The sequence below is a fragment of the Silurus aristotelis genome (genome assembly GCF_946808225.1).
Source record: "Silurus aristotelis genome assembly, chromosome: 1".
Taxonomy (NCBI): Eukaryota; Metazoa; Chordata; class Actinopteri; order Siluriformes; family Siluridae; genus Silurus; species Silurus aristotelis.
In genome coordinates, this window is record NC_139574.1 from 14,278,089 (window position 1) to 14,292,242 (window position 14,154).

The 14,154-nt window shown below is 37.8% G+C and overlaps 1 protein-coding gene across 2 annotated transcripts in view; it reads right to left on the minus strand.

Moving 5' to 3' along the window:
• pogzb (pogo transposable element derived with ZNF domain b) overlaps nucleotides 1-10,604 on the minus strand; it is an 18,583-nt gene extending 7,979 nt beyond the window's left edge. Inside the window, exons 1-14 of one of the 2 annotated variants that reach the window (XM_083543720.1) lie at nucleotides 10,191-10,604; nucleotides 9,291-9,397; nucleotides 8,963-9,058; nucleotides 8,710-8,873; nucleotides 8,460-8,559; nucleotides 8,033-8,284; nucleotides 6,013-6,198; nucleotides 5,409-5,491; nucleotides 5,041-5,297; nucleotides 4,748-4,893; nucleotides 1,900-2,000; nucleotides 1,632-1,778; nucleotides 1,364-1,498; nucleotides 992-1,188 (exon numbers count right to left, since the gene is read on the minus strand). In XM_083543720.1, coding sequence (XP_083399846.1) covers nucleotides 992-1,188; nucleotides 1,364-1,498; nucleotides 1,632-1,778; nucleotides 1,900-2,000; nucleotides 4,748-4,893; nucleotides 5,041-5,297; nucleotides 5,409-5,491; nucleotides 6,013-6,198; nucleotides 8,033-8,284; nucleotides 8,460-8,559; nucleotides 8,710-8,873; nucleotides 8,963-9,058; nucleotides 9,291-9,393 — 1,967 coding nt within the window. In that variant the 5' untranslated portion in view covers nucleotides 9,394-9,397; nucleotides 10,191-10,604. The remainder of the gene's footprint in view (nucleotides 1-991; nucleotides 1,189-1,363; nucleotides 1,499-1,631; nucleotides 1,779-1,899; nucleotides 2,001-4,747; nucleotides 4,894-5,040; nucleotides 5,298-5,408; nucleotides 5,492-6,012; nucleotides 6,199-8,032; nucleotides 8,285-8,459; nucleotides 8,560-8,709; nucleotides 8,874-8,962; nucleotides 9,059-9,290; nucleotides 9,398-10,190) is intronic. The other variant, XM_083543721.1, reaches the window with a different exon arrangement.
• Nucleotides 10,605-14,154: the final 3,550 nt, after the last annotated feature.

Here is a 14,154-nt window from a genome sequence, read left to right on the forward strand (position 1 = left end):
AGCATTATATTACATCTTCAATAAAAGATATAGTAAAGTATAAGAAGACATATCCTTCAATGTACCACCTCTGTGACAAGCAATGATACAGTTTAATACCATTTTTTCCTGAATTGTTGGGACACAACATTAAATATTTGGAGCAGTATGCAGATCCTCGTCGTCTTAAATTGTTGTAGTGCTGTACTAATGAAGGAAGCTTATATCTTGTTGGACATTTACTTTACTGTAAATTTCAACCACAACAATGCAATATGAACTGAAGAACACTACATGAGACAAAACAAAATAATTAGAAGGTATGGGTTTAAAGAAAATTTTTTAGTTTGTTTTTTGTTTCTACAAAAATAAAGCAAGTATAAATGTCTTACCCTTTTTGTCTCCTTTCTAGTCACTTTCATTATTACATCATCTTTACTTGCTGTTGTTCTCAATAAAGATATAATGCTTTTGGAATATTACTTCATTCAGCTTTTAAAAGCTATTTCTGTCTTTACTACTTCCTATATAACGGTATCCTGTTACAGAAGATCTTGGACAAAGAAAAATTTTATCAGGCTGCTGCTGTTGGTGCTATTTTATAAAGGATTTTTATAAATACACACTACTAATGTATATTTTAAATAGCATTGAATTCAATGGGATATTAAAGTAATTTGAAGCAGAGAATATAGTAGGACTTCCTAAACATCCTGATATGGTCTCAGTATTAGTTAAAAAAAAATAATTAATAAACCACTCTCAGATTAAACTACCAATACGTTTAAGTTTTACTTTAACGTATTACGTTTAAGTTTAATAATACATAACTTAATGCCAACCACACTCGAAGGACAAACATATATTGCTGCCAGCCTGTTGGGATTGTACAGTACTGTATGTGTGAATTAATTGTTTTTTTCTCTTTAAGACCTACAGCTCCTTCTAGTGGACAAGACCTTAACAGCACATCTGAAAGTTTGTCATTATATTAAAAGATATATGAAATTACCTATATTCCTGGAACTTGGTGAGGAAGCCATACATTTTGGTGATCTGCTTTTTGCCAGGTCCACTGCTCTGTGTTGCCAGTGAATTCTGTTCAGTAGTAGCTTCACAAGTGCTTACATTCCTCTCAGTGCCTTGACTTGTTTTAGGACTTGTTAGACCTGCTGTTTTTCGGTGCCCTGCATACGCTCTAATGGTCACCTAAACAGAAAGGACAATTGAAAACCCTAGCTACAAAACCAGAATAAATCCCACATACATCTCCCCAGGCTGAAATACATCAGAATATTATTAATACAGTATGTGATAAAAAGAATATAAAACAATGCTACTAAAAGTTTAGTGTTCAGATAATATTTTGGGTATTAACACATACTTTAGTCCCAGCCTGAAGCCCTTCCAGAGGAGCTGGCTTTCGGAAAGTCTTGTGGTGATTGATTTTATGGTCAACCTTTTCTTTTGTAAAAAGAAACTGAAGTCGGCATTTGTTGCAATGATAAACTGAAGATTTCTGCAAACAAAGACAATTGGCAAAAAAGATATACTTTTATAGGGAAAACGTTGCCGCCAATTTGTGTATTTTATTTGTTGTTACAAATAACAGTTTATTTGTAAAGCTATATTTACTGTACACCCATATTTACCTGATGACGAGCAAAGTGCTGCTGGTATGTACCAGAGTTCTTAAAGACCTTCAGACAATAAATGCAGAGCAGGTAGCGTGTGTCCTCATGCCATGTGCAGAAGTGATTGTGCACATCAGAGTAGAATGAAGATCGATACTGGCACAACTGTTTAAAAAAAAAAAGAAAAAAAGAACAAGGCTGTTTTTATCTATTTAAATAGATAAAACACCTACCAAAATGACTATAGGGAAAAAAAACAACTACTACTTCATGAAATGTAGCTCACCTGACAGACATATGGCATTTCTCCAGGTTTGTGAGTGTTCTTCATGTGCTGTAGGAAAACAGGCTCACTCTCAAACGCCCACTCACAAATTTTACACCTGGCTGTACAAAAAGAGACCCAATCATGACTCCAACAACAACGAAACAAAAAAACACAGAACACCAGTGATTTTACAGTGAGGTTTGAAATGATCTTAAAAAGTGGAAGACCAGAACATTATGTTTGATAGATCTGCATGTAGATAATTGAAGGTCGTTCTTTCACACGTTAAGCATATTATATAAATATATAGAGTAGATGAATCTCTGGGGTTTCATAGCTACCCATGGGACACAGCTTTTGCCACTATCCAGTTGAAGAAAAGTATTACATAAGTGTGCTTATAGTAAGTCTGCTTATCTCAATAGAGTAGTGAAAAGAAAAAGGGCAGTAGAATTGGCTTATCCTGACTGCTTAGTCATGTGCAAAATAAAGGAAAGAGACAGTATTGTTTAATCAGCCCAAAAATACACTGGATTTCCTGGCTTGAGGTCAGAAATTACAAGTTGTGACCTCAAGCTGAATGCTGTATTTTTGTCTTTTGCTGATAATTTTAAGTGCATTTGCATATTTGTGTGTCTGTACAGTGTTCAACATTAATAATACTTAATGAATTCAGAAAACTTGATTCCCAGCCAATATAATTTACACTCCGTTGTTTTAAGTACAAACGTGCGTTGTGTTTTTACATACTTCCCACGTTATTTTTCCTTAAATTTTAGTTCAATATTTCTGCATTTAGATCGTACAAAACATATATTTTAATAAGTTAGTACAAATTTATACTGCTTGTTTTTCTGTCTTTACAGAAACAGGCTTAAACTGAGATCTGAGCTGAAATCCTCTGAATATATCCTCTGCGTGCACACACAAACACACACACACACACACTCATTTCATATATATATATATATATATATACACACACACACACAGTACAGACCAAAAGTTTGGACACACCTTCTCATTCAAAGAGTTTTCTTTATTTTTATGACTATGAAAATTGTAGAGTCACACTGAAGGCATCAAGGGCTATTTGACCAAGAAGGAGAGTGATGGGGTGCTGCGCCAGATGACCTGGCCTCCACAGTCACCGGACCTGAACCCAATCGAGATGGTTTAGGGGTGAGCTGGACCGCAGAGTGAAGGTAAAAGGGCCAACAAGTGCCAAGCATCTCTCGGGGAACTCCTTCAAGACTGTTGGAAGACCATTTCAGGTGACTACCTCTTGAAGCTCATCAAGAGAATGCCAAGAGTGTGCAAAGCAGTAATCAAAGCAAAAGGTGGCTACTTTGAAGAACCTAGAATATGACATTTTTCAGTTGTTTCACACTTTTTTGTTATGTATATAATTCCATATATAATTCCACATGTGTTCATTCATAGTTTTGATGCCTTCAGTGTAAGTCTACAATTTTCATAGTCATGAAAATAAAGAAAACTCTTTGAATGAGAAGGTGTGTCCAAACTTTTGGTCTGTACTGTGTGTGTGTGTATATATATATATATATATATATATATATATATATATATATATATATATATATATATATATATACATACATATATATATATACATACATACATACATACATACATACACACACACACACACACACACACACACACACACACACACACACACACACACACACACACACACACACACACACACACACAATAACTCAATATACAACCATTATTGTCATAATAGCTGGCAATAAAAGTGAGTACACCCTGAGTAATAACAACTGTCGCCGTGTAACCATGCAAACATGTACTATTATTCATGTTCATGCTTTTGTCTTCTTGACAGGACCATACAAATCTGTGTATCTTGTAATAGAGCAGTTAAATTTGATGCTTTGAGTACAATTCTCTCAAAGAACTCTGAGGCTTTGAGAATTAGAATTGTTGCTCTCCACAAAGATGGTAGAGCCTATAAGAAGATTGGTAACACCCTGAAACTGAGTTACAGAACAGTGACCAGGGACATACAGAGGTCTTCCAAGACAGGGTTTCAATCAGAGAATGCCTCACAAGGGTCGATCAAAGAACTTAACTCCCCGTGCTGTGCATCAGGTGCAGCACAAGTGCTGCCAGCATTGCTTTAGAGTTTGCAGAAGCGGAAGGTCCGCTTGTCAGTGCTCAAACAAGTCAGTTGGCATGGTCATAGTCCCAGAAGGAATCCTCTTCTGAAGCTGGTTTAAAAAAAGCCTGCAAACAGTTTGCTAAAGACAACCTGTCCAAAAGCATGAATTACTGGAACCATGTCCTGTGGTCGGATGAGACTAAGAAAAGGAAGCTGAAGGTGCCAGTGATTGAGTGGTTGCCATACCTGAACCCTATTGAGCACCTGTGGGGCATCCTCAAGCAGAAGGTGGAAAAAGTGACATGTGTCTAACATACAGCAGCTCTGTGATGTCATTATGGAAGAGGATCCCAGCAACAACCTGTGCAGCTCTGGTGAATTCCATATCCAGGAGGATTAAAGCAGTGCGAGATAAAAATGGTGTCACACAAAATATTGACATTTGGACATGTTCACTCAGGGTGTACTCACTTTTGTTGGCAGCTAAGTATTTTGACAATAAAAAGGCCTATATGTTGAGTTATTAATTAATTAATGTCGACAGTAAATATATTTATTTATTTATTTTTACTATTCAAAGAGAGAGAGGAAAAATAAAAAGATCGTGGATAGTAAAAAAAAAAACAATAAGTCAAAACTGAATGAAAAACCTTCTATCATGCGTGCTTTAAAATGGGTACATGTATATGTATCTTAGTAGTAAGACATTTTCCTTACTAGTTGACTCTAAAACAGAATGAACGGTCTCCACGTGACACTGAAGGCGCAATGGAGTTGGAAACTGGCGATAACAGTGCTGGCAAGATGTGTTTTCTTCACTCTGCCGTTTCACGTCTACATGGAGCTTCATGTGGTTCATGAGCCTGCAAGGAGATAAGAGGTTTGAAGTTGCTGCAGTTGACCAGACAAAGGAAATGTCCCAGTTCTAATGAGCGTCGTCATATTTCATACTTTTTAGCCAAAACACATTTTAATCCCTGCTTAAATTAACAATTACATCTATTTCCAACCTGATATTGTTCTTCTGCTTTTTGCCACATGTGAAGCATCTGAAGGATAAAGTCTCTTTTAAGTTGTCTGTGGGCACATATTCTCGATTTCCCTCATACGTCCCATAATAGAAATCATCCACCAACATGACAATCTTGGACTGATGTTCTCCTGGACTTTCAGTTTTTATTTTCACAATGGGGCTGCTCTTATTTTGCTCTAATTTTGTGGGTACTTCACTCTTTACACTTGTATGAGTCATGTCTGGACAGCAGAACTATGGGGAGAAAAAGAAAATGTACAAAAAAATAAAAAAAACCATGATGAATAACGTCTTTCACCAACCAAAACGCTATATCTAAAGTCAATCATGCAGTAGGGTACTTACACACATATGCCCCCGGAGTGCCTCCACCATTTTGAACTGGGCTCCACATCGTGGACAAGCGTAAGATGCAGATACAGAATTACCTAAAATGGGTCATTGTCACACATTTAGCTAGTTACACATATCCATGTATTAATGTTCCAAACTGACAATATATCAGACCTGCCAACTCTATAAGGCGTGGTCTGTGTAAGCCATTACTTTAACGAGATAGACTGTGATTGGTGGTACACACTTTCCTCCTCAAAACAGTTAATCAGTGTTATAGATTTAACAAGCAACCGTTGGTTTTGATCTAAAGCACACTTTATTTATACAGTACAACTTTGTAAACATTTGTGGAAAGGAAAAAAAAAAAAAAAAAAAGAGAGGGTTTCCAAGGGTGTCAGCTAATAGAGCTAAAAATTCCTACGCAAATTTAAATCATTCCAGATTTGGAAGTAAATTGCACTAATTAAAAATTTTTGAGTTATGATTCACACCAGTGTACTCAAACGTTTAAAAAAAACAAAAAAACAACGGTTGTATTAACAAATACCCAAAACTGGACTTTAAAAAAATGTGTAAATACAAATGGCAGATCTATAATTTACCCACTACATACCTTGAACAATGCTGCTCTGAGCTACAGGAATAGCTGCATGGACAGCAGCAGAGCCCGAGCAATTAGTCTTCGGATTTCTCATAACGACAATGGTCTGAGGCTGACTCACAGTAGGGATATTGACGGAGTTCATGATGTTCATCAGATTCTGCATGTCTAAGTTGACACTTCGTGGTTTGACAGTCACTGTCAAAAACATAAATTAAAGAGATTAAAATTGCACCAAGTATTTCACATGATGACCATCACAACATGTGTGTGTAAACAAGGCTCTGTGTAAAGATTGGCGTAATACAATCAATGCACAATCGCTTCAGTGTTTTGTCTCAGCCAGCTCAGTTACATCCACTTGTAGTGCCGGAAGCTGTTTTCGCTATTGATAATTGAAGATGGTTAAGATGATACAGCTTACAAGAGTTTTCAGTAAATTATGTTAATCGTATCAGGAGGCAGTCAGCTGTCACACCCAATCTTAAGAAAAAGAGAATTACATCGACAACTTTAAGGGGAAGATAAATTACACACACACACACACACACACACACACACACACACACACACACCCATACCCATACCCATACCCATACCCATACCCATACCCATACCCCAAATCTAGCTATTTCAGAGTTTCTGGCAATTCATACTTTTTTCTGATTATTTGTATTTATTTGTCTTTATCGTTACATTGTTTTTTTTGCATATATTGTTTGCCTCTTATGTGCTTGTTTATGTACAAAAAAAAAAAAAAACCTGACAATAAATGTTACTAACCAAGTTAGAGTCAATAAGGAATACGGAGAAGCCACTGAGCTGAAGAAAACAAAAAAGGCATTAGCCAAATGCATGTTTTAAACAAGTGTTTTGTAGGCTCTACATCTGTACAACTACAGGCATGGTCACTACATGGCCTCATAAGTGAATAAGTTTTGAAATGTTGGTATAATAAGAAGTACAATATATATGTTTGAAAGTTATGTTTAAAATATATTTACAAAGGATATTAGGTCATAATTCTATTGCTATTGTTAAATTAAATTACTTATCATCAAAGATTGTATTAAAGGACACTAGTCCTGTAATAGGGTCTCACATCATTTGTTCATGAAATGCTGGGACAGCAGTGTGCAACAACACTGTTGCGCTACTCTACCTGATGGCAAACTAGTTACTGCTTGCCATCAATAGTTTCTAGTGAAAGTGTAGAAACTAGTCAGTTTCTACACTTCTTTAAGGAGATCTTTAGTCTAATCTAGTGCATTACCAACCGCCACAGGTTCCAGAACTGAACAATAAGCAAGTTCCAAATGCTAGGCATCCGTTGACACAGGGCTTTCTTCTACTCCAGTGGAAACCTCCGGGCTCTGCCTTTAATCTGCAACAGAGTATTTGTTCCAGTGGAATAATAAAGGTACTGCCCATTTCCTCAGCAAGCGACGCCCTTCAGGAGTTGACGGCTCTGTCGGATCATCACTAATGAAGTGACAACTGCAGACTTTTGTATTCAGTCATTTTAAATCTCTCACGTCAAATGCTGCATATCCACTTTCTGAGTAGTTCTTCGTCCACAGGAAAAGTGTGAAAACTCAGCACAGAGTTCACCTTTGAGGAGGTCAAAACAATGTTCCAAAGGCCAAAGTCTTCAGACCGTAGAACTTTCTGGAAGCCATTACTATAATGATATAAATATATTTGTGTGGGTGTGTTGATTTATATAGTTTATATAAACAATATTCAAGTATATAATACTTAAATAGTGTGTTTAAAATAAAATAAGTTTTGTCAAAGCAAAGCGTTTTGCTGCTAGTACGCCGCGCTATAGGAACGCACTATTTGGAAGTTAAGTCGCTGGCTGAGATTCTACCGGAAATACTTAAGCGTCTGTGCATATAGTACATTAATGTTTTCAAAGCAGAACCAACTACAATAGGATACCATTCAGGATGACAACCTAAACCTCCTAAACTTTTATATCATGCACAATACATATTAAGAAAGACACCCACATTTAAAGGTTGCTTACCAATTTTAGTCTGGGTGGTAATGGGCAGTGACTTCGGTTGAGTGGAAGGCTGGGAGCTTGGGACAGACGCTGCTCTTGGCTGGCTGGTTGGAGCCGTGTTTCTGATGGTGAGGGTGGCAGGAATCTGCATGGCAGTGAAGGAGCCTGGTGCCTGTCCCCGTGTCACTACAGGAGTGCTAGGCCTCATCTGAGCTTGAGAAGTTATTATTTGAGTTGTTCCCACTGCTGGTTTAAAAAGTCCAGGTGCACCAGCTGTTGCAAAAATTCAAAAGTTCAAACAAAAATCATAAGCAAACAACTACAGCATGTACCAATACTACTAATAATAAAGGTAACAATAAAGACAGTAATAAAACAAACTTTTGTCTACTTCTCACAGTAAAGCAGCAGAAATATATATTAGCCCGATATTACAGAACTACCATACCTTGGACCAGAGTAATGGGTCGAACTGTTTGGCCTTGCTGAACATTTAACACAATGCTCACCGGGCTTTGGCCTGACTGGATATTCTGTACAGGAAAGCTCTATCAAACCAAAAAGATTGCAAAGCCATTAAAAAAAAATAAACCAAACAAACAGATATTTGGCAGGGGATTTAACTAAACAACCAATGCTTCTACATTGTTCCATTAAACTGATGTGTGCCTAATTGAGAGCTCAATATTAGTCTGCACCTGTGTGGTCAGGTAGATGGGCTGGCTGCTACTAGCCCCAGATGAAGTGCCAGGAAGAATCACTGGGGATAAAGCCACAGATGTCAATCCACCAGTGCCTTGAGTCAGGATCAACTGCTGCCCTGGTGTACCTTTGGAGATGCTTGCAGGTAAAGCTGCTGGCACTGGAAAAACAATAAACAAACAAACCCAAACATTGCACCTTTCTGTGACAATAAAGATCAGTCTGTATGTGCCTAAATGGGAAACTTACATGGATTAGTTAGCATCTGGACAGTATTCACATTAGTGCTGGCTGGTGAAATGCTGGAAATCACAACTGGTTTGGACACAGATGGAGTTACAGATCCTGAGGGTATACAAAAAAAAAATTATGAAAAATTACTTCAGTGCAAAGAAAGGAACAATTAAAAAAACTTTTTAAAGATCCATCAGAATTGCTGATTGAAAAAAAAAAAAATTGGACCTATATGGATAATATTAATTACCATATTCTGACTTTTAAAAGATGCTGTAACATGAAGTATTATCTCTAAATCAATGAATAAATACTGATTAAATCCTGCAGGACAGAATCTTACTTTCAGCAGCGTTAAGTGAATCATGGACCCCATCCTGATTGATCTTCTGCCATGGCTCTAGCTCCTCCTCCTCACACTCCATAAACAAATCGGCTTCCTCCATTTTACTGCAATGAAGAAAGTAACAGTCAAAAATAAACATGCATTTCAATCATTACACTTTGCTTCTGCCATATATTGTGATACTTAAACTGAATTAGAACATCATTGGAGAATATCTATAATACAAATTATTCCTGTATTGTGCCACTCAACACAAAATATATTCCTAATTATTGTACTATAACAAACTCACAAAACATCACAAAAAGTGTTCCTAATCATCTTATTATAATACAAACAGTCTTAATTTATGCAAATCTACTTTGACAGTTAAAACTACTTTCCATTGAGACAAATTGAAATGCACACACTATTTGCACACTTATTTATTATTTTCTTTTATGACATTATGCACTGAACAGCACAGACATTAACTAGATTCCTGCAGCTCTCTGCATCGACCCTTTACTGTAGTCAAATCCATGGGAAATTCTGAAAAGACAGAGACTGTAAAGGGGCGGAGAAAAAACTAGTTCCTGTCCTGTATCACAATAACACAACAGAAGCTGTTATGAAGGATTTAAAAGCCCGCCAGTGTAACTTTTAGGTTGTACAACACAACGAATAAACAAGTGCTTTCTTTCTTTCTTTAACGTGTCGGAACAAGTATGTGACTCTTGCCGAAAATTGCACGACCTCAATTGATTCGCACGGCGGAGCAGGAGCCAGCGGCCGCTTTACACCGCTGTAACCCTCCGCACTTTGTTCAATGCGCAGGCTGGATAAAATTGCGAATTCGTAACGCGCGCGCAGCAGCCAATCCCCGTTACAAATAGCGCGTCGTGGACCGTTACTCACTTTCCACACGCGTGTCTGCGAAAGCACCCCACACTCGATCTTAAACAAGAAGAAACAACCGGCACGTCACCGACCAGACATCGTGATGATTTTCCGTTTTCAGGAACACCGACCGACGGTTGCGTCTCCGCCTGCGTCACATCCGGCCCCGGCGCCACGTGCTGATTGGCTGCGCGCTCTCAGGAAGCGCTATTAGTTTGTTTAGGGAACAATGACCCACAATGGAAGCCTGCGCTTTAAATATCAGATCTCCAATAACCATTGTGCAGTGCACATATTCTACGTGTGTGTGTGTTTAAATCCTCCTGATACAATCACACGGCTCTGCTCTATCACACTGTGTGTTTATAATTAGACCAGCACACCTTCCTGTGCTTGTACAGCCAAACAGCGAGCTCATTAAGACGCCATTAAGGGATAGAGGATTGTGTGTTAGATGTGCAATTATTGGCTGAGCAATGGCGAGCCATCTTTCGTCCTTTTGACAGATACGCGTCCTGGGGTTAAAATGGCCCACACTCGGGAAGATAGAGTCTGATAGTACGAGGTCAGGCGCGACAAGAGAAAGAAGCATGCCGTTCTTCTAGTCCTCAGAGCAATCAAATGTACATGCAAATGTATACTTAGCCTGATATATCTTAATCAGAATCGTATTCAGAATCATGGCTCTCATGCATAGACATATTTTGCATTAAAAAGTATCATGCAGATGCATTAAAAAACCATTAAAGAATAACAAACAATACAGGCCTAAGATTGTGATGCTTTGGAAGCCCTTTTAGCACAGGCTGATTGAATACTGTAACACACAGCTGCACAGGGGTCACCAACCTTTTTGAAACTGAGAGCTACTTCTTGGGTACTGATTACATTGTAATGTGAAGGGCTACCAGTTTGATACACACAGTTTTCAGTTTGATCTGAAATAACAAATTTGCTTAATTTACCTTTTAATAATTAATGATATTCATCTATGTGAAGACACCGATCATGTTAATGATTTCTCATAATAATTGTCAACAATGATTTAAAGTAGGAAACAGCTATTTTTTAGAAAACTCATGTGGTCCTTGGGGCTACCTGGTGCACAAAGTAATGGTCTATGTGGGCATGGGGGGAAAGAAGTATATATATATATATATATATATATATATATATATATATATATATATATATATATATATATATATATATATATATAATGGTTTTCCTCATAATGTATGTATTTTTGTATATATGTATATATACACACAGGTGCATCTTAATAAATTAGAATATCATTAAAAAATTGTTTTATTTTAAAAGTTCAATACAAAAAGTGAAACTCATTGTATAGATTCATCAAACACAGACTGATATATTTCAAGTGTTTATTTCTTTTAATTTGATGATTATGGCTTACAGCTAATAGTTTCTTTTCGGCTTCTCCCGTTAGGGGTCGCCACAGCGGATCCTCCGCACGTTTGATTTGGCACATGTTTTACGCTGGATGCCCTTCCTAACGCAACCCTCCCCAATTTATCCGGGCTTGGGACCGGCACTAAGAGTGGCTGGGGATGGTTCCCTGACCGGGAATCGAACCCGGGTCGCAGCGGTGGGAGCGCTGCATCTTAACCACTAGACCACCAGGGGACCTTATGGCTTATGAAAACCCAAAATTCAGAATCTCAGAAAATTAGAATATTGTAAAAAGTTCACTATTGGAGACTTGTGGTGTCACACTTTAATCAGCTAAGTAATTCCAAACACCTGCAAAGGTTTCCTGAGCCTTTAATGGTGTCTCAGTTTGGTTCAGGCTACACAATCATGGGGAAAGACTGCTGACTTGACAGCTGTACAGAAGATGATCCTTGACACCCTGCACATGGAGTGCAAGACACAGGCACAGAATCCAACTTGCTTGAGGTCCAGTGTAAAGTTTGCACAGTCAGTGCTGGTTTGGGGAGTTATGTCATCTGCTGGTGTTGGTCCACTGTGTTTTTTCTACCAGGAAATTTAAGCAGAGCACTTCATGCTTCTCTCTGCTGACCAGCTTTATTGAGATGCTGATTTTATTTTCTAGCAGGATTTGGCACCTGCCCACACTGCCAAAAGCACCAAAAGTTGGTTAAATGACCATGGTGTTGGTGTGCCAGCAAACTCACCAGACCTGAACCCCACAGATAATCTATAGGGTATTGTCAAGAGGAAAATAGGAAAAAAGAGATAAAAAAAAACTCAAACGAGCTGAAGGCCACTGTCAAAGAAACTTGGGCTTCCATACCACCTCAGCAGTGCCACAGACTGATCACCTCAATGCCACGCCGATCTGAGGCAGTAATTAAGGCAAAAGGAGCCCCTTCCAAGTATTGAGTTCATATACAGTAAATGAACATACTTTTTAGAAGGCCAACAATTCACTAAAAATGTTTTTTTGACTGGTCTTATGAAGTATTAAATTATTTTGAGATTTGAGCGAAAATCACAATTAAAAGAAATAAAAACTTTGAACTATATTAGTCTGTGTGTGATGAATCTATATAATATAGAAGCTTCACTTTTTGTATTTGATTACTATTATACTACTATACATTTGTTTTACTTTCTCCTTTTGATGGTTCATTTTTCAGGGGGAATTGTACATACACTGTAAACTCAAAAAAATTGTCTGTTTTATTTACTACTTTAAATAAATAATACAATAATAAAATAGTTTTTCAAATATTTTTAGATAATTTATTAGTACAAACTGTTTTAAAATGTTACTCTGAACTTTCGAGCCAATAGCGGCTTCTCAGATTTTTCACGAGTACGGTTCCAAATGAAACGTCGCAAACTATCGAGGTTGCGAGTATCCAGGTTCCACTGTATATGCGCTGTGTAGGGAAAACAAAATCCAAAACTACTGTGTGAAAGAGTGTTTGTTTCCTAAACCTAATAACTGGTTGGGCCACCCTTAGCAGCAACAACTGCAATCAAGCATTTGCGATAACTTGCAATAAGTCTGTTACAGTGCTGTGGAGGAATTTTGCTCCACTCATCTATGCAAAATTGTTGTAATTCAGCCACATTGGTGGGGTTTCGACTTTTTACGGTCATGCCACAGCATCTCAATAGGATTCAGGTCAGGACTTTGACTAGGCCACTTCAGTCTTCATTTTGTTTTTCTTAAGCTATTCAGAGGTGGACTTGCTGGTGTGTTTTGGATCATTACTCTGCTGCAGAACCAAAGTTTACTTCAGCTTGAGGTCACGAACCGATGGCCGAACATTCTCTTTCAGGATTTTTTTTTTTTTGGTAAACAGCAAAATTCATGGTTCTATTTATCACAGCAAGTCTTCCAGGTCCTGAAGCAGCAAAACAGCCCCAGATCATCACACTACCACCACCATATTTAATTGTTGGTATGATGGTATGAAATGCGGTGTTACTTTTACACCAGACGTAATGGGACACACATCTTCCAAAAAGTTCAACTTTTGTCTTGTCAATCCACAGAGTATTTTCCTAAAAGTCTTGGGGATCATCAAGATGTTTTCTAGCAAATCTGAGATGAGCCTTTATGTTCTTTTTGCTCAGCAGCGGTTTTCATCTTTGGGTGTTGTTGTGGGGTCTTTTGTAATTTGTGAATAATGGCTCCCACTGTGGTTCGCTGGAGTCCCAAAGCTTAAGAAATGGCTTTATAATCTTTTCCAGACTGATCGATCTCAATTACTTTCTTTCTCATTTGTTTCTAAATTTCTTTGAATCCCTGCATGATGTTTTTGAGGATCTTTTGAGGACTTCACTTTGTCAGGCAGGTCCTATTTAAGAGATTTCTTGATTGTGAACAGGTGTGGCAGTAATCAAGACTGAGTGTGGCTAGAAAAATTTAACTCAGGTGTGATAAACCACAGTTTTAACAATGGGACAAACACACATTTTCACACAAGGCCATGTAGTTTATATATCAAATAAACATTAGCGGCCACCTAGATGAGGATGG